Source organism: Daucus carota, chromosome 7, assembly GCF_001625215.2.
Source record: "Daucus carota subsp. sativus chromosome 7, DH1 v3.0, whole genome shotgun sequence".
In the NCBI taxonomy this organism is placed as follows: domain Eukaryota; kingdom Viridiplantae; phylum Streptophyta; class Magnoliopsida; order Apiales; family Apiaceae; genus Daucus; species Daucus carota.
In genome coordinates, this window is record NC_030387.2 from 3,227,634 (window position 1) to 3,247,117 (window position 19,484).

The 19,484-nt window shown below is 34.7% G+C and overlaps 3 protein-coding genes across 7 annotated transcripts; 2 read left to right on the forward strand and 1 right to left on the reverse strand.

Annotated features, from left to right (window-relative positions):
* The first annotated feature begins 2,466 nt into the window (after positions 1-2,466).
* LOC108193408 (pentatricopeptide repeat-containing protein At1g22960, mitochondrial) lies at positions 2,467-9,470 on the forward strand. Of its 2 annotated transcripts, none has more exons than XM_017360042.2 (4): positions 2,467-5,197; positions 5,294-5,566; positions 6,614-6,662; positions 6,820-9,470. In XM_017360042.2, exon 1 carries the CDS (start codon positions 2,827-2,829, stop codon positions 5,032-5,034), a length of 2,208 nt encoding a protein of 735 aa, XP_017215531.1. In that variant the 5' UTR covers positions 2,467-2,826; the 3' UTR covers positions 5,035-5,197; positions 5,294-5,566; positions 6,614-6,662; positions 6,820-9,470. The 2 variants fall into 2 exon arrangements, with proteins under 2 accessions (XP_017215531.1, XP_063937403.1); XM_064081333.1 differs by lacking the exon at positions 6,820-9,470 and adding an exon at positions 6,742-6,756.
* Positions 9,471-10,799: 1,329 nt separating this feature from the next.
* Positions 10,800-14,738, forward strand: LOC108194460 (palmitoyl-acyl carrier protein thioesterase, chloroplastic). Its single transcript, XM_017361403.2, has 7 exons — positions 10,800-11,004; positions 12,940-13,361; positions 13,490-13,623; positions 13,712-13,825; positions 13,925-14,093; positions 14,173-14,241; positions 14,332-14,738. The coding sequence occupies exons 2-7, from the start codon at positions 13,014-13,016 to the stop codon at positions 14,575-14,577; spliced, it is 1,080 nt and encodes a 359-aa protein (XP_017216892.1). The 5' UTR covers positions 10,800-11,004; positions 12,940-13,013; the 3' UTR covers positions 14,578-14,738.
* Positions 14,739-15,179: 441 nt separating this feature from the next.
* LOC108195547 (DNA replication complex GINS protein PSF3) lies at positions 15,180-18,172 on the reverse strand. 4 transcript variants are annotated; one of them, XM_017362519.2, is made up of 8 exons: positions 18,071-18,172; positions 17,410-17,488; positions 17,251-17,322; positions 17,066-17,166; positions 16,718-16,810; positions 16,239-16,378; positions 16,037-16,146; positions 15,180-15,746 (listed from the first exon to the last, which is right to left on the reverse strand). In XM_017362519.2, the coding sequence occupies exons 2-7, from the start codon at positions 17,452-17,454 to the stop codon at positions 16,037-16,039; spliced, it is 561 nt and encodes a 186-aa protein (XP_017218008.1). In that variant the 5' UTR covers positions 17,455-17,488; positions 18,071-18,172; the 3' UTR covers positions 15,180-15,746. The 4 variants fall into 4 exon arrangements, with proteins under 4 accessions (XP_017218008.1, XP_017218007.1, XP_063937404.1 ...); XM_017362518.2 differs by lacking the exon at positions 15,180-15,746 and adding an exon at positions 15,777-15,952; XM_064081334.1 differs by lacking the exon at positions 15,180-15,746 and adding an exon at positions 15,777-15,952 and having other exon boundaries at positions 17,410-17,482; positions 18,071-18,145.
* Positions 18,173-19,484: the final 1,312 nt, after the last annotated feature.

A 19,484-nucleotide genomic window follows, 5' to 3' on the forward strand; every position in this document is an offset into this window, starting at 1 on the left:
ATGAGCGGTTCGTGAGCAAAAGCTCGTGAGACATGTTCATGAGCGGTTCGCGAGCCGTTCGTGAATAGAGTTATTCCTTAATTACTTGATCCTCAAATAATATTTTTGGCTCGATCCAAACTCGAGCTCGAGTTCGAGTTCACTAAATTTTTAACAAACGATACACGAGCACTCTAGAGTTCGGCTCGGCTCGGCTCATTTACATCCCTAAACACAACTCGTTTTCTCTCGATAATCGTGAAACTGGTGAAAATGATTTTACGAGCGAAATAAAGCTATAGAAAGGTCTATTTATATTTACGAATAATTGGTACCCTTTGGATCGTATACGATACGAAAATACGATATCTAATAGCTGAATATTAATAAAGCGGGTCCAATTGGTATCGTTTTTGAGAATTATCAAAACGGGGTATTCTAAATCAATGATTGGTCTGCGGGTTCTATTTGCACGTATTTCGATAAAAAGTAATATAATAATCAAAATATCTGGCTTTTACGTATATCGAGACAACCAGATAATTACCGGTAATTAAAATACCCGCAAAACTCCGCCGGACCGACTCCGGATCGAAAATGTCAACAAAATGAAAAATGTCCGGAATATTCAAATTAGGCTAAATGTGAGTTTTCTCGTAACTTCCGGAAAGTTAAATCATTACACCGTTACGAGCGGACGGTTTACGAATAATCAAATAATTAATAATTAAATATCAAAATACGCAATTAAATCCATAAATCAATTATAAAATCATATAGCAATCCATAAATCAATATGAAAGTATCCAAACAAACTATATTTTATCCTGAGCATATAGAAATTGAAATATCTCAAATACAAACACATATAAATAGTCAATTCAATAAACCATATAACACAAAATTCACGCCCGCAAGGGTTGGTTCAGCTGGTTAAAAGAGGGGACTTGTATCCTCTTGGTCACAGGTTTGATTCCCGAAAGGAGGAGAATTTGTGATTATGCCTCTTGGGTCAGAGTCTGTCGCTTAAGTGCGGTTTACCTTGGTTCACGTAGTTTGCAGGCTATTACGTGAGCTCGTGGCTTTACCTAGTGCGCACCCAAAGGGTAGCGGCTGCGGGTTCCTACATTAAAAAAAAATCACAAAAATTCATATATGATCACATAATTTTCATAATTTTTTTTTTTGCCGAAACATAATTTTCATAATTAATCATAACTAATCAACGAACAATTCCAACAATACCACTTAATCACATAATACATATATCCATATTTATAGCCTCCGGGTGATATTGATTATGTATATTGAGTATACGAAAGTAAGAAGTAGAGAAGGGGAGGAGGCCGCGGATGAGGAGAGAAGTGAAAGAGAGAGGGGTCGACTTTCGTTGGGACACACAATTTTAATAACTTTTAATAACTAAAAAAATTAAAATCAATTTATTAAAAGTTGGCAAAAAAAAATCAATTTATTAGAAAAAATATCTTGTCAAATATAAATGAAAAAAATACCCTACCCAAGTTAATCTAATAGAAGCAAAAAATATTGTGCGCAAAATTAGGGTGACGGCCCCGACAGTCACTTTAACTCGAAGAATGGTCCAGAATGGCACGCTAATAAAAATTGGCCCTGAATGGCACATCAAAACGCCGTTTCGGTTGGCGTTTACATGTTTTTCTTATACAAAAGGGCAAGACGCAACTTCGTCTTGCGTTTCAATCATGGCTTTCAACTTTTAATACATAAAACGTGACTTACAGTGACGTTTTAGTCATTTTTTTAATTTTTTTGTATAACTAAAAGTTGGAAACGTAACTTGTGGTTACGTTTTGAGCCATGTTTAGTGTCTGTGTTTCCTCTTAATCCTAGATTAAAGTTACATTTTGAATAATGTTTTTTTTAAAAATTAATTTAATTTCAAGATAAATAAATCATTCGAAAACCCAAATATGAACCCTAAAATATTAAAAATTATTAATCTATGTTTTTAAGATTAATCTTTTTAATTTAGTATACAGTACAAATTAATCATTCTGCAACCCAAACCTAAACCCTAAATGTTAACGATTGTAAATTTATTTATTCCGCCGTATTCTCGGCTTCAGGGCCTTCGACCCTTCAGCCTCGCATTAATTAGGGTTTAGGATTGAGGTTGTAGGTTTAATTTAAAGTATAAATTAATCATTCTAAAATCCAAATATAAACCCTAAATGTTAATTATTAATTAATATTTTTTTTCCGGTTCTTCGGATTTAGGGTCTCACGCCTAAAGTCTCGAGTTAATTAGGGTTTAGGCTCAAGCGTTTTGGGGTGGCCAAAAATGTAATTTAATAATAATACACATGTTTTTTAGACCCAGACAATACAAGTTCCTTTATAAACGTAACTTAGAGTTACGTCTCTAGCTTTTCAAAAATGCAGAACGTCACTGCGTGTGACGTTTTCTGTATTATTACTAAACGTGAGTTGAAGTCGCGTTCTAGAGTGACAGAGAGGGCCTTCTTTTTAGATCGTGACAATTGGGTCATTTAGTGTCAAAATCGTGACACCGAGGGCCATTTCTCGCAAAATTATAGGTTTTGAAATTGACGTGGTTTTGTTTCGGCCGTAGCCGGGTTGGGTTTTTGAGCTCACCAGAACGCCCACGCCTCTCACCAGCAGCCATTTTCACCCCTCTCTTACAACAACATAAACCCAACCCAGCCAAACCAAACATGCTACAACAAAAGATCTATACTTACATCACATGTATCCATCTCTTTTCAGACAATCTAGTACCCAAACCCCATCTCATCTAAATTCACATCTCTTCATGTATTTTGTTTCATTATACATGACCCTTCAATGTCCCTCCTTTATGTGAGAGTATTGAAATCCATAGCCTTCACTGTAATCAAGCACAACAAGAAGTGTGATAAGTCCTTAAAGGTACGATTTTTATTGCCCCTTTTCTATCATTGTCAATGTAGTAAGGAAGCTAGCTCATTTTCAGTGTCACCCAGTTACTTTCAGAAGCTAATTTATCAAGAAATTCAGGAAAAGCCGTGGGCTTTTTCGAATATTTTTTGGGCTGAGTCTAGTCAGTTTGATGATTTGATTATGGACCCTGATTTATTTGTTAGGGTGTTGAAATTGATTAAGATTAGGCCCCGGGTTGCGCTTAGGTTCTTTAGGTGGGCAGAGAGGCAGCCCGGGTTTAAGCATTCTGAGGAAGTTTTTTGTACTATTCTTGAGATTCTTGTTAGGAATGATTTGTTGCCTTCTGCTTATTATGTTATGGAGAGGGCTGTTAGTGTAAATTTGAATGGGATTGGTGATGTCTTGGTTGATGGGTTTTTGAATTCGAAGGTGTCCAGGGAGTTGCTTGATCTTTTGTTATTGATATATATTAGGAAAGCGATGGTTGAAGAGGGTTTGTCGTTGTTCGATAAGATGGTGAAAAATGGGTTTTTGCCGGATAAGAAGAATTGTAATAGGCTTCTTAGGATACTTAGGGATAGCAGATTGATTTCATTAGCATGGCATGTGTATAATTTGATGGAAGAGTATGGGATTGAGCGGACTAGTTATACGTATAATATTATGTTGGATGCCTTTTGTAAAGAAGGTGAAGTGGAGCTAGCTTTGGACCTCTTGTCGGATATGCAGGTGAGAGGTTGTTATCCAGATGATTATACTTATAATGCATTGGTTAATGGATTGTCAAAAGGAGGTGCATTTGACGATGCTAAGAGTATGATTGGGACGATGTTGAGGACGGGTTTGAAGGTGTCAGAGTACACATACAATCCTCTGATATGGGGGTATTGTGAGAAAGGGATGCTGGTTGAGGCACAGGCTCTTGCGGAAGAGATGGTAGTGAATGGAGCTTCTCCTACTGTGGCAACTTATAATATGTTCATGTATGCCCATTGCAAGCAGGGAAGAATCAGAGATGCTAGACAACGGTTTTACAGCATGTTGAATGACAATTTGACGCCTGACATATACTCATATAACATTTTGATCTATGGGTACTGTCAGTTGGGGATCTTAGAGGAAGCTTTTCTCTTGTTAAATGACTTGAGATGTAGGAGACTTGTTCCTACTGTCGTAACTTATAATACTATTATGCAGGGTCTCTGCAAAATAGGCAAATTAGAGGATGCTAGGAAACTCAAAGATGAGATGATCTGCCATGGGATTGCTCCTGATGTTTTCACTTATACTACTCTGGTGAATGCTTCTTGGAAGAGTGGAGATCTGCCAATGGCTAAAGAATATTTTGATGAGATGTTGCATGAAGGGGTGAAGCCAGATCAGTTTGCATATACATCTCGAATAGTAGGTGAACTGAAAATTGATGGTAAATACAGTGTATTTAGTCTGCAAGAAGAATTGCTAGAAAAGGGTTTTCCGCCAGATTTGATCATTTATAATGTTTTTGTTGCTGGTCTCTGTAAATTGGAAAATTTGGAAGAAGCTAGTGAGCTCTTGCAGAAAATGGTTGCCAATGGGTTGACCCCCGATACTGTGACCTACACTAGCATCATTCAGGCTCACTTGAAAATCGGCCATCTGAGCAAGGCTAAGGAATTGTTTCATGAAATGGTGAGCAGAGGATTGAAGCCCACTGTTATCACATACACTATTTTAATCTATGAACTTGTTGGTAAAGGCAGGCTAGATCTGGCATTTATGTATTTTTCAGATATGCTGGAGAAGGGTATTCTTCCAAACGTAGTAACCTACAATGTGCTAATAAATGGACTTTGCAGATTTGGAAGAATTGATCAGGCCTACAGATATTTTGCTGAGATGAATGAAGAAGGTGTACCTCCGAATAAGTACACATACACTATTTTGATAAGTGAGAACTGCAATATGGGTAAATTATATGAGGCTTTACAGCTGTACGAAGAAATGGTAGATAAAGGGATTCAGCCTGATTCTTGTACGTATAGTGCATTGCTAAAGCATCTGGGCAATGAATACAAGTGGCATGCAGTCAGATACCTCGAATACATACTTCTCAGTAACGATGTCGAAGCTAAGGCTAATAAAAATGCTTGAAATGTTGTTAAACCCTCTGCTGTTCTGGGTTTTCGATTTTTTTGGTAGAGCAGTATGTTAGGTAGTTGAGAAATTTGGTCAGCCAGCGGAAAGCCAGACCTGAAGCTGCTCTTTAGATTCCATTCGATAAGTCATGGAGGCAGACTTGCTTCCTTGCTTTACGGTAATATTTCCCATCTTCTCAGCTTCCATTCCCCCAAATATACAATTTTGACTGCTTGTCTTCTATAATCTGAAGTTGTTGATGTGTTTTTTGCAGCTCAATTTTTAAAGGAGGTAAGAACTAATTCCATTCACAACTAACCTCCAAGGAATGAACTTGGAAATTATAGCTGTCAGGGTGGTACGAGTAATTTCTAGTTGTGGGAAGGACACTGCTTAGGCATATGGGCAATAATCCATGGAAGAACTGCTAATGTCCTAGCCATCATCGACTTGACACAATGACAACGATGATGGGGAGAGCTCTTTTGATATTCATTAGATTAGTTATACCTGAGTCAGATACACAATGGAAATAATATAATGACAGGTATACACATGCAATCCACACATGTAAAAATTATTTCAAATAATTATCTGAAAACTATACGGAATTCTTTTATCATTTCTGTCGTCCCACTCCCTCATATGTTTGTGTTTTTAGTGATCTTATACATGTAATCTGGATGAGGATTTGGCTTGTTCTGTGAGGAGGCTATATCTATGGTCCTTTTGCACTTATTAATGGATCATTCATGCACTTCAGTAATTTGATAATGATTAGTCATTTTTCAGGAATTCATTCCCACACAAATTTGGTGTATCAGGACACTATTCAATTACAGTATATATATATATATACCCACACACATGTGCGTTCATTATTGGCTGAAGCCTCATCCTCTTATTACCAAAATGGGAGGAAAGTAACTCTTTTTTTCCCTTTTACTAATTAATGGGTGAATAGTAATATGATAAAGAAGAAAAAGTTGGAGGACTAATAATAATTAATCATTCTTATTTCCGTATCGTTACTTTTTCGAGCAGTGGTCTGTTTTGCAATATGTTTATCCAACTTTTCTCTACAGCTCGACACAATATATTAAAGTTAAGGATGAAGGGTTCTTAGGTTAGGTGAAACAAGTTGATCTGGGTGCAGGTTGTTTCGGGTTGGAAACAACCTGTTGATTTATGAAATTAAACGATAGGGTCCTGTTAGCAGTGGCTTAAACAGGTTAGTTTGGTTGATGATTTTAAGTTTTATAAATTTATAGGTAGGGTCTGACCAGTTGACACAATATTTGTACATTTTCATGCAAGTTGAAGCTAACCTGACACATGACACATGGCTTTTATACACGCTTGACTGATATCTCACTGGATCAACTAGTTAACTCATGATAATTTGGAAAGAATCTTACTGAACTGTGCATTGTTTTTAATAATTTATTAAATATATCAAACTAGTTTGTTGTCATCCAGAATTCTAGATAGTTTTTTTTTTTTTTTAAAAGAAGAGAAGCTTTATATTTGATGAGAAAAGAAAAGAAGAGAAGAATAACTCACCTTGCAGCATTTTTTACCTAATGTGGAACAGATCAGTAGCCAGAATTTGGATATTTCTGGATTTGTGGTATTGAATAACGGTAATGTTCTTGCTCCTTGAAAGGTCTTTGTGCCTCTGCTATGCTGGTTTTTAATGCTTTCTTGGTATCTATTGCCCAGTACACTTATTACTCTGGTTCAAGTTCAGAATATCTAGAGGGGTATCTTGGCTTTTACCCCCCCCCCCCCCCCCCCCAGGTTTGTTTCTCAGTGGTTCACTTTCTATAATTTGGTGAATATATCAAGTCTTCATCGGGTACTTGCCAGAGGGATGTTCTAGTGGGGGTAAGTTGGATCTTCCATATCAATATTCCTTCTAAATGTGTGGTTTACGTCTGAATCTGTTTGATGTTTCTGATTTCATCCTCTACTGCTCTTTCAATGTGCTAAGAGCATCTCCAAACCTCTAAAGTCCTTGGCTAAAATTGGATAAATGATGCCATAATTAATAATCATAGAGAATATGTAAAACATTCTTCACTTCGACCACACATACCCCTTGTCTAAAGATTTAGCCAACCCCATATGATGTTGGCTATATTTGTCGAACCTCTAGAGACTTGTAGAAAGATTCCACATCATCTATTACCATAATAAAATAATATATTCTATTTATAACAACTTGAAATTATAATAACATACTGTTTTAAAAATATATTCAACCATTATAACTTTTAGTTTTAGAAATTAATTTTCTTTTTCCCCACAATACCCTCTCCACTCATCCCCGTCCCCCTCCCCCCTACCCCACCCAAAAGATAATCAAAAAACAATTCATGGGGTCGTTTAAAATATTAAAGAACGTGCAATATAACACACACACATATATGATCTCTTTAACTAATGTGTTTAAAGAAGTGGCATACCTTTTTAGGGCGTTCTGCAACTAATCAAATATGATAACTACATATAAATTGGAAGCTAGTTAACAAGGCCACTTAGTTGTAACTAGTTGAGTGAGTTGCTTGATGCGTCTTGTTTCTTAAGGTGCTTTGTTGATATTCTTAGAGTTGGCTTAGATCCGGAATCGGAAGGAAATCATTTAAACTGTTTGTCTTCACATAATGCTTTATGCTGGCACTATTGACATAATATATCCCAAGTGGTGTAGTACCCCGACAAGAATGTGATGCATACCAGACGTCAAGACCCTAATTCTCAAGTTATGCAGTCATGCATGATGCAAAACATCCAGTGGCTGTTAAGTATAAGATGTCTGGCATGTCATCATTAGCAGAGGAAATTGGTCAGAGATGTATTATCTTCTCAGGCAGCTTCATTTGTTTTTGGAATATAGTATTCTCTATGGATGCCTGAATTGTTTTCATACCTTGGGAAAGAGCTGGAGGGAGTTTGTCCTGTAAGTGTATCCACCCGACCTGTAAAGTTATCAGGGTAAAGTTTTATCTTTTTATATGCTGTACTGCTTTGTTTCAGGAACAAACTATTTTGTTTCTTCATTCTCTCTTTCCCCCCCTTTTCTTCCAGGCACATTCCAAGCTCTGGGGACTCGTTAACTTGATGTATATAATTGACTGTTTTGAAATATAATAGCGAGCTGAAGATTATTGTATGGATTTCTTCTCCGCACTACAGGCAATACCAAGGTATCTCTTATGGTATCAAGTGCATGAAATAAGATCAAAGTAGTGATATTTTTTGTTATTTTCATCGGGGATTCTTTTCACATTCTTATGATACATAGGATAAATAGTTGAATACTATTCCAACAACTCATATATCAGAAGCTCTCTTATTTTCCTGGTTCTTTTGTATTCTTCGTATATGATCCTTTCATTTAGATGCTTCAATTATATAACAATCATTAAACAAATTTACTTTGTTGATTTTCCAGAAAAAGTATACATTAAATAGTCTCCTGTTGAATTCTTTTATATGTAATGTAGCTAATCAAATATGTGCAACTTCTCATGCACTATTCTAAAAGATTCTGTTATTGTTAAATAATACTGGGAGTGTCGTTTTGTTTTGCATAGGTATCTTCATTTTGGAAGTTGAAGATGGCATATGTGTGTATTCAGTGTATTAGATTTCTGTTTACCAATTTTCACACAAAAATCAATAATAATACATTACTAATTAAATAATCTGAACAGGTACTTTTTGTTGATGGAAGTAACTTGTTCATCAAAAAAGTTTATTTCCATTGAACTGAAATTATTATTTAGCAAACAAACTCTATAAGAGCATCTCCAGTAGCCTCTTTAAACAATGTCCTAAGTTCGAAGTTAAAGATGTCTAAATTTCGTGCTCCAGTAGGCTCCTTAAAAATTTAAGAGCCACTTCTCTCTCCTCTTTTTTAAAGAATATCTAGGTGCTCTTAACTCATTATTCATGAATATGAGATTCACTTCCCTCCAATTCTATTCGATTTTCCTCCAATTTTATCTCCAACTTTTCCCTCAAATAAGAACAAAATATAAACAGGAAGCAAGTAAGAAAGAGTGGTGTTGGACTTGTGACGTTATTCAATGTATTAATTTACTAGGAGCCACATTTTATTATTTTGTAAAGAATGATTGTGGAGCCTATTAAAGATGCTCTAAGAAAGTACATGCTACCTGTTACACCAGTATAAGTTACATGCAGTGGCACTCTGAATTACCATCCTGGTGCATGTTTTGAATATTTCTATTAAATGGAATTTTGTCAGATCTATATCATCAGGTACTGTGCTAAAAGGATGTTCCTTCTGGAGTGAATTGGATCTTCGCTTTCAATATTCCTGCTAAATGTGTGAATCCTATATAAGTTTTCTGATTTCTTTCCCTATGGCTCTTTCTCATGTGGTACCTTGAAGAAGATTTTAGAAGCCCCTTCTCAATTTTTTTAAAAAAAATTGTTACCACTTCCGAGTTCATCTAGTTTTTTCGCAACTCTGGAGAAATAGAAAACGCTGTTTCAATAGCTAATTTTTTTCCTCAGTCAATGTGGGTTAATTAAGAGCACTGGAAGTTTATACTTTCCACTTTATTTGTCATATGAAGGATAAGTAGCCATTACTTCTGTGGTGACACTCCCTATTCCTAAATCAGAATAACCTTTAGTTTCAGAATCTCTTTTTCCCCAAAAGCACCCCTCCCTCAATTAAAAAAAATAGAAAAAAAGAAATTTCATAGGGCTGTTTAAATTATACTGTATCAGACACTCAGTTATAGATGTATTCAGAACTTTGTAATGGATGTTTTGATTAACTGGCATACTTTTTTGGGGTGTTATGCAACTAAATAAGGTGACATAATTGCTTAAAAAATAAAAGATTAAATGAAGAGACCCGTAACCGTAACTAATTGAGTTATTTGCTCGATGCATATTTGTTTCCTGAGGTGCTATTTTGACATTTTTAGAACGCCTATGACCAAAATCCAAAGGAAGCATGTTTCTGTATCCACACAGTGCTTCAAACTGGCACCTATAGACAGTATAATACTAAATGGCGTAATCTTTCGAACAAGAATGTGATATCATTGGCAAAGAAAATTGGTCAGATGTATTAGCTTCTCATGCATCAGTTTTGAAAGAAGTGAAGCTTGTTTCAGTTTGCAGCTTCATTTGATTTCAGGAATATAGAGTTCAGTATGAATGTTTTGTATACCTTAAAAAAGATCAGCTGTGAGTTTGTTTCCTAACTTGTATCAATCTGGCCTGTGAAGTTATCTGGAGTTAGCTTCTTGTTCTCAAATATTCTATTGGCTACTTCAGGAACTCATTATTTCGTTTCTTTGTTCTCTTTTTTCCCTTTCTTTTAACAGGCAAGTTTCAAGCTCTGTGTCCGGGGACTCATATAGAATGTCCTGTTTTGACAATATAGTAGCAAGTCGAAGATTCTTTTGGATGTCTTCTCCAAACTACTGGCTATACCAAGGTATATCTTATGGTATCTAGTGCATGTCATAAGATTCAAGGCAGTGATTTGCTTTGTTATGTTCATCGAAGATTCTTTTCCCATTCTTTTAATACATTAGAAAATTACTATTCTCACTCAACTTATTTATCACAAGTTTTCTTATTTTTCTGTTTCTTTCGTGTTCTTCTCATATAATATTTTTTATTTAGATGCTTCAATCATATCGCAGTCATTGAAAACATATTAAACCTTTTTGATCCCTCAGTATATTATACATTTCCCAAGGTTTCTTAGTAAAACTCTGGTATATTCTTGAATATCTAATGGAGCTAATCAAGTATGTGTAACACTTGATTCACAATTATGCAAGATTCTGTTAATATTAGAATAACACTGAAAGTGTCATTTTCTTTTTCCGAGGTACTATTTTGGAAGTTGAGGGCAGCAATATTTGTGTGTGCATACATACAGGTCATCTCCATCACAAAGTATTTTAGAAGTTAGATTTGTACAAGGTAACTATTTTAGCCAACGGACTCTATGATAAAGTGCATATTACCTGTTACAATACAGATTACGTGTTGGTATGCTTATTTAGTTTGTATACATAAAAATAGGCAAATATAATAAATATTATGTATACTTAGTCAGTCATATATTTGTGAATTACGATAATGTTTTTTTTATTTGAATTAGTAAACTGAGTATACTGTACAGTAAGTAAAGTAGTACCGAGGTATAAAAAAATTAACCTTCACATCAGAAGAGCATTCTCTTTTGTCACGCCGAGGGGAAGTACTAGAAGTTTGTACAAAGAATCCTGTTTCAGAATTTTCTTGTTCTATCCTAACATTGGTTGGTAGCATATTTCTTGGATGATCTTGGGCTGTCTTGTACCTTAAAACTATGCTTTTTGTACCTCAAATTTCTTGCCATTACTCCCGAGGCGTTTGAAGATACTTCCGTTTTTGTGACCAGCAAGAAAACTAATGCATTTTCTTAAGAAAAGTCGACACCCAAGTCTTAGTTTAGTGATTTTTTAAGGTCACTCATGTATGGTAAATAGTACATTGCCCATCTGCAATATTATTATATAAAAATTATAGAAATTATGTCAAAATTATGTTGATTTCACATAATCTAAAATAATAAAATAGCATATATTATTTTTAAATATAACCGATTTGAAACCATAATATTCTGCAGGTTTTTTCTAGTTTAATTGGGTTTTAACAATATCATGTAATGAGTGTTTTCTTATCAATTTAGTCAATATCATTAAAGATCGCTCTTATATTCGATATATTTCCATTACGGTAAGATTTATTAGCTTATCGAGATTCTAATCTATAATCACAAAGGAGAAGGAAACGTGCATCGTGTAGATGGGTTAATAAAACAACCACAGGTAAACATGAGCTACCACTCCCTTTCCAGTGGTAGTTAAAAATAGTTTAAAATGTTCTCAAACTAGTTATTTTGTATTAACTTTAATACGGCATAATTGGTCCAATTATGATTAAATCTAAAATGCTCTTGTAGAATATTTAAAACTTGAGAATTATAATTTAAAACGGAATATATAAAATTTATATAGAAGCAATTTTATAAAAAAATTTAATAATATATGTAAATTCTAGTAAAAATTGTGTAGATAAGTAATTTAAAATAAAGGAGATTAAAGTTTAATAGTTATTTTTATAGTTGTGGAAATTGGAAATCGGAAGCAAATTAATCGAATGACCTACTGATCTAGGATTTATCGGATGTTTTTTTTAATAAATCGGAAATTTTTAGTCATTCAAAGTGTAATCGGTAAATCAGTAAAATATTTTTAAAATTAATGTGGAATTTTTAATAATCGATGAACTCTGGAACAATGGTTATATACTCGGCCACTTGACGAAGATAACCGTAACGTTATAATCTGAGTATCACTCAGGACTTGAGATAATAAACCTTTAATCACTGGGTTATTCACTCGTACTCACGAAGTACGAAGTTAACCGTTGCAGTTTAAACAATGCAGCACTTCTCTCAAATTACACACCCACAAGGACTCCTCATCACTTCACCTTCCAATATAAGCTTACAAGCTGATCGGCAAATATTAATGGTTTTGCTAGCAAATTAGACCAAAAGCAATCACAAAATCAATAGTTTCAATAGCTAAAAAGACCAAAATAAGGAATTTATGTCATGCAAGTTCTCAGCTGTGTACCAAAATTACAAACAAGCACCAACCAACTACCATGTCTTTCTTACAATGCCTTTCTTGATCGGACCAACCCAACTGACACATATTCTCAACAAGACATTGTAATGCCTCAATGACTTTCACTTCTACCACAATGATCTCTCCCTTGTCTTCTTCGACAAAATGTCGATTACAACTAAACCAGCATCTGAATTCATCAAACACAAACTTCCAATGTTTTCTCCTTGTGCAGATCATTATTATTTACGTATAAAAACGACGACACCAAGCTCATTTCCTCACTCTTTCCTCAAAAGTGAGACAAATATGGCTGCTTCTTTTGTCTCCTATCACGCTTGCTACAGTATCAGTTACTCTTTAGCTAAGCAGAGTCAGTATCTGAGCAAGTCCAAACTGCCAAAACCCGAGAGCAGCAGAAATGGATGCGGATCAACTGGTGCAAAGATTAATGCTGTGGCTGTCACAGAGACTCTGGACACGAAAGTAATGCAGACACGACAGAATATCCCGACGTTTAAGCAGTTTGCTGATCCTCATCGTCAGGCACTTATCATTGATAATGGTGTTACGTATAGACAGACGGTGGTTATTCGTTCTTATGAAGTTGGGCCAGACAAAACAGCGACTCTGGAGAGCATCCTTAACCTTCTTCAGGTTAAATTGGAACTTGTTTACTATCTACTACTCCCTCCATCCCATTCATTTCTATACAGTTTCCTTTTTGGGACGTCCCATTCAATTATTTATTCACACAGGCTGATTGGTAATTGATTAATATGCAGGAAACAGCATTGAATCACGTATGGATGTCGGGTCTTCTTGGAGATGGATTTGGTGCTACACATGGAATGGCAAGAAACAATCTTATGTGGGTCGTCTCAAGAATGAAGTTACAAGTGGACCATTATCCAATATGGTATGTTTAAGTTCGAATCTTGACCTTTTTATTTTTGCAAAATTTCATTAAAGTTGTTAATGAGTCCTTTTGTGCATCTGTTGTGCAGGGGAGAAGTGTTGACACTTGACACCTGGGTTGGAGCATCAGGGAAACATGGGATGCGAAGAGACTGGGAACTTAGATCACAGGCCACGGGTGTTGTATTTGCTCGCGCAACAAGGTAAATGAGTATGTGAGATCAAGGTCTTCAATTGCTTTACTATTGTCTTGAGAAATATCCTGTCATTTCCAGTTAACTAATGGTTTGGAGATGAAACAGTACATGGGTAATGATGAACCAGAAGACTAGACACCTCTCAAAAATGCCGGATGAAGTGAGGGCGGAGATTTCACCATGGTTTATTGAGAAGCGAACAATTATTGAAGATACTCCCGAGAAGATTAAGAAGTTGGATGACACTGCAAAACATGCCACCTCAAGCTTGAAGGTAAACTATTTTAAAGTGCTTGTACAAGTGCAGCTACAAGAAAATTATGCTGATATTTTTAACTTTTCGATGACTACAGCCCAAGAGGAGTGACTTGGACATGAACCACCATGTAAACAACGTCAAGTATGTAGGATGGTTGCTAGAGGTAAGACGACATAAAATGCTTTCTGTCGTAAAATAATTATTTCATGAAAGAACAGAAGCTGAGAAAGTTACGTTATACCTTCGTTTTCAGGCAATGCCAGACAAGTTTATGGATGAGCACCAGCTGTGTGACATTACATTGGAATACAGGAGAGAATGCGGAAGTTCTGATATCATTCAGTCCCTTTCTGAACCTGATGAAGATAACAGTATCAATGGCACTTTGAAATATACACATATTCTGCAAACAAAAGGAGAACTCAGGAACGAGGAGATTGTTAGAGGAAGAACTACATGGAAAAAAAAACATTCCAATACGCAATTTCCTAAGTATTAAACCGTATATACTTATGCATAAAATTTTAACTTAGTTGATTCATAAACACTTGAACAGCTTCTTTTTTTCTGGCCATCTTGGTTTTTTCTGTTCTTGATATATTGTATAAATTATGCGCTATTTTATGCAAACAAGTTTGTTGAAGTCTGCTATTTAGGGCTCTTGTCTTTTAGCTACAGCATTCAGTCATGATCAACTTACAATGTGTTTATATTTATTTTGAGTTGTATAGATAATAACGATGAGAAGTTGATGCTCACAAACAAAATAGAATACCAGAGAAATAAGAATTTGGAGGTGTTCAATTGTCGATGATAGTAGGAGCTTAAAATATAAAGATTCTTTAGGATGACGAATTCGGTTCGTTGGTATAACCGCAGAAAATGGTAACTTTTGCTGGTTTTTGCTTCATTTTTTCATCCATGTGCTCTCCTTATCTAACATGCACGAGATGGTCACGGCTAAGGGTGTGCATTCTGTTAACCAAGACCGAATTTTTTTTTTAACCAAAACCTTATTTTATCAAAATCCTCTACCAAATACCGATCCGAATTTATTTCGGTTTTATAACCGAACCGAAATTTAAATTTCAGTTATTAACGAAAACCGAAAATTTTAAAATATATTTGAAAATATGAAAGTGTTCTTCACAAATCTGAAATCGGCAATTTTACATTATCACAGATTGAAGTAGATCAAGTATCAACAAAACTATTTACGTCTTTAGACCAGAGCTAGTCAGACCCGAGCTGCCTGCTGCATTCAGAGCTCCGTATTCACAACGATTTTATTACTGCTCTAAAATGTGAAAACAGTAACAGAAGTGTGGGCAGGGTGGTGTCTCCCCGCATTCACATCAAAATTTCCGTTGAAGACTATCAAGTTTCAACGATAAAAAATCTGTCAATAGATGGTTGCATCAATCACTTGCTAACGAACCGGACTCCTGTATTATATGCATCCTGCATTTGTAACTTTTCCGCTTTTTAACAAATGCAGTTGTACCTGGTATGACCATTTGTGTTATACTCCAATTCAACTATACCAAACTACTGGATTCAAACAGTGGCATTGAGTATAATCTTCAAGTTTTCATTTTCCCTGTGCCAATCTAAAGTTTTTGATTTTTCTTCATACATATCATAAGTCATGATTTGTAGGCTGCAAGACTGCAATTAGAGGAAGATCCTGTAAGAATAAAATTCCAAAACATCCCATGTTTCATGTCATTTAAAGAAAGACAGATAGCAATACATATTTTCATTTCACAGGAATATAATCAAATCAGATTTAAGGGAAACTGGCATTATACAAATGTCCGCGCACTTTGCCAAGAGATTAATCTAATGCAAGGTCGTAACCAATCTCCTGCATACTGTATATACAATTTGCGAGTAAGAGGACTAACATTTAAAACTCTTTTAAATCCCATGTAAATAGAACAATTCAGTCTTATTACCTATTGAATTGGCTTCCTTTTTCTCCCAAGAACAGAAGCTTTCTGAAATCTGGGGCCACCCTTTCGCCACTTCTTAAATGCAATGGCAGAGGACTGAGCTGCCTTGTATACTTCAGGGTAAATAGTATTAGATGAATGACATTGCTTCTGGTACATAGGTCATATACAAGAACTACTAAACGAACAAGTTTAAAGGTCTCACATTTAACTTCTTCTTCTGTTAAAAGGCTCAAGAATTTTGCTGTTGCTTCGAATGCTGCAGTATGAGCTTTGATCAGTACTTCCTTGTACCTGGTTCTAAATGCAATCAAAAGAACACGTCCTATAGTTTTATCACCAACCCTATCCATCGCAAGAAGAAAACCTCACTCAGAAACCAAGGCATGGCGGACAAAAAATCAGAGCTAATAATGTGAACAAACCACAGTTATCACCATCTTCATTATTAAGAAGAAAAAAAAGAATTTATGATAAAATGCTTCAAAAAAATTGTGCTCCTTCAATAGTGAATTTTGAAAATAAAGTTGATGGCTTTAATTAGCTCACATCGAAGTAAATTTGCCAAGAAACCCTCTAAATTTCATTAAGTTCGACAGTATCTGATGTTCAAAATTAGCAAATGTCATGCCTTATATACCTGTAGTTCAAACAATCTCTGATACTTTATTAAGGAAAACTTACAGAGGTGCTATCTTGTAGCCTAATTCATAGAAAAATGGACACCGATTCCTAAGATCCACATGTGCAGCATCAGCATCAATTTCCTCACGTGTTCTGGGAAAGAATAAACTTGTAATTCACATCAGTAGACTATAGTTACATCTTCGCATCATCTAGACCAGTAAAAATAACTTCTGAAAATTATAATAGCGCATAATTAAAACGATAAAAGAGTTGAAAACGCCATAGACATACATATTGCAAGGGCAAGTCATAGCAAAAACAGATTCTTACTCTTCCAGGATGGGTCTATTTTGATATGATATTATCAATATACCAAAACAAAAGTCACAGCATCAATGAATTTACCGTTTATTGAAACAAGGAGGGACATTCACTGTTACTGCTTGTCTCAAGTGCAGTTCTTGAGCAAGCCAGAACGGTAGCTCAACTTTAGAACCCGGTTCTACCTGAGATGAAGAAAGTGAGAAACATTACCATCAAACAGCAGTAAATAAAACATCCTTCCACTAAAAGAGCCACAAAAGTAGTACCTTGTTCGTGTCATCGGTAGAATCAAAGAGCCCAACTCCATTAGTAGCTTCTCGGAAAGTAGCTGGTACAAGCTGTATGCAAATACAAACACTTCATAAAACTGAATCCCAAAACCATAATGGAATTGATAACTAAAAGTACAAACAGAATTCTCCAACCTCATCTTCGGCTAAAATATCATCAATGTCAAAATAGTTAGTCATCCTCCAATAACTTGCGTCCTCTTATAGTCTACCCCTGCAGCGTAAAGAGCCAAAATCATTAATTAAACATCAACAGGAAACCACCATCAAATTTACTTGCCATAATCATAAACATCACGCCTCACGTCGCAAGCTATATATTAAATTCATGGTACTATAAAAAACATAAAGATCATAGCACCAACAAAGGGCTCTTACAAATTCAACATCAAATTCTTCCATCATGTTTGTTAGCATCAGTTTCAACTTCCATCATTATCTATTTACATCGAAACTTCAAGATAAACGAGTCATCCACGTATATAAACTGACCCCCAAATTAGCAATAAAACCCCCCAATAATTTTCAGTTCACATTAATGATAATCTGTAACAACAAAATCCTGGAGGCTATAACAAAACAATTGTGGGCTAAAAAATTGAGAAATCACTAATAACAACTGCATTATTACGTACTAAACAATTTAAACGCTAGAGATAATACATTTAAGAAATCAACCGCAGAATCACAAAATGAAAAATAAAAAAAATTCAGTGCAATTACAGAATCAGGGTCTCGTATCAGCTTGTGAAAATTTACGAGAGAGTTACAGATTGTAATGAGAAATTGAGATTACCTGTTGGCAAAGCTGAGAGAGGGGAAGATTTATAAGCCCTAATTGTGTGTGTATAAGCTAGCTCTGTCTTTGGATACAGTCAAAAATTTGAATTGTTTTCTCTCTTTTGGGAGGGGCCAAAATTATATACTCCCGCCTAGCATCATTATAAATGCTTTATACGAATTTCCGAAAATTTTAACGTGAGTAACATTTTTGATAAAAATTCTTCTTAGCTTAATATTATAATATTATTAATTTTTTTAATGAGCGAGAGTCTATAGAGATTTTTAAGAGTTTATATCCTTTTTATTGTAAAAATATGAAATGATTCATTTTTTTTCATACATGAAAATTGTAACCCTCACTATACTAAACTGTTGTTATATATGCTGTTATTGCTGGTAGCCAGTGTCTAAAAGTCGCCGATCACTGTTCGGACGGGTTTCGTCTTGATTAAGCGTTAATCGTTTCAAAAATTGTTTTTTGAAAAAATCGATCAAAAATCGGATTAATTGGTCAAAAAGAGGTATGATCGGTCAATTCGGTAAAAATTATTATTTTTATCTTTTTCAAAATTAAAAATTTTATATATAATTTAACTAAAATTAAAAATAAAAAAGATGTAATAGTTTCTGTAATAGCTTAAAAATTCATATATAATTTTGCTAATGATATTTGCTATACATGTAATAGTATTACTTTTGTGATATATAATTTTATGCTATTTTGACTTTTAAGACAATAAATCTATAATATATGCATGAATACATTGAGTTGTACGAGTCGAAGTCTTCTTGATTCTTTTTTGCCACTTTGCTTGCAAGTGCATTGTCATATTGTTCTACAAACTGTTTTAAAGTTGTTTTGAGTTGATATACCCATCAAAAAATGAGTTCATATTTTCACTTCTCTGTGTAGTAGACACATCAGCCCAAAAACTATCCTTCACATAAATCGGCACCCGACGACTCATCTCACCGTATAATCCATTTAACCACTCGTTATTTTGGAGCTCAAACTTTTCAATGATGAGTCATGAGTCTCACATTAATGGAATTGTCCCGTTTCAATTTTTCACTTCTTTCCCAAACAGTTTAATCACTTGTAAATCTTAACTTGCTTCTGACTTCTATTTCATTTTTTATTTTAAGCAAAAAGTACTTATTTTAAGTTTTAATTCTGTTCTAAAATTGAAAGAAACTGAACTCTACACGATAATCAATTCTTTTCAAATTGTGATGTGACCGCTTTTCAAAATTTAATTACTGTATTATTTATTAGTTTATTATAAATATAACTATAATATAGTATTTATTTAAATTTAATTATTATATAAGAAGTATATTGTGAAAGAATTTAAAATAAAATTAAATAATGAAAATGGTTTTGTCTTTTGAAAGAGAATGATCATTTTTTTTAAAGACCACTTTGG

What these genes read in the sequence shown, in the direction of transcription:
- LOC108193408 (XM_017360042.2), top strand. Translation starts at nt 2,827, where the DNA reads ATGTCCCTCCTTTATGTGAGAGTATTGAAATCCATAGCCTTCACTGTA.
- LOC108194460 (XM_017361403.2), top strand. Translation starts at nt 13,014, where the DNA reads ATGGCTGCTTCTTTTGTCTCCTATCACGCTTGCTACAGTATCAGTTAC. An exon ending in GTGGACCATTATCCAATATG is followed by an intron (nt 13,624 to 13,711) that starts GTATGTTTAAGT and finishes TCTGTTGTGCAG; the next exon opens with GGGAGAAGTGTTGACACTTG. An exon ending in ATGTAGGATGGTTGCTAGAG is followed by an intron (nt 14,242 to 14,331) that starts GTAAGACGACAT and finishes CTTCGTTTTCAG; the next exon opens with GCAATGCCAGACAAGTTTAT.
- LOC108195547 (XM_017362519.2), bottom strand. Translation starts at nt 17,454, where the DNA reads ATGACTAACTATTTTGACATTGATGATATTTTAGCCGAAGATGAG. An exon ending in ATATTTTAGCCGAAGATGAG is followed by an intron (nt 17,323 to 17,409) that starts GTTGGAGAATTC and finishes ATTTGCATACAG; the next exon opens with CTTGTACCAGCTACTTTCCG. An exon ending in AACAGAAGAAGAAGTTAAAT is followed by an intron (nt 16,147 to 16,238) that starts GTGAGACCTTTA and finishes TTTACCCTGAAG; the next exon opens with TATACAAGGCAGCTCAGTCC.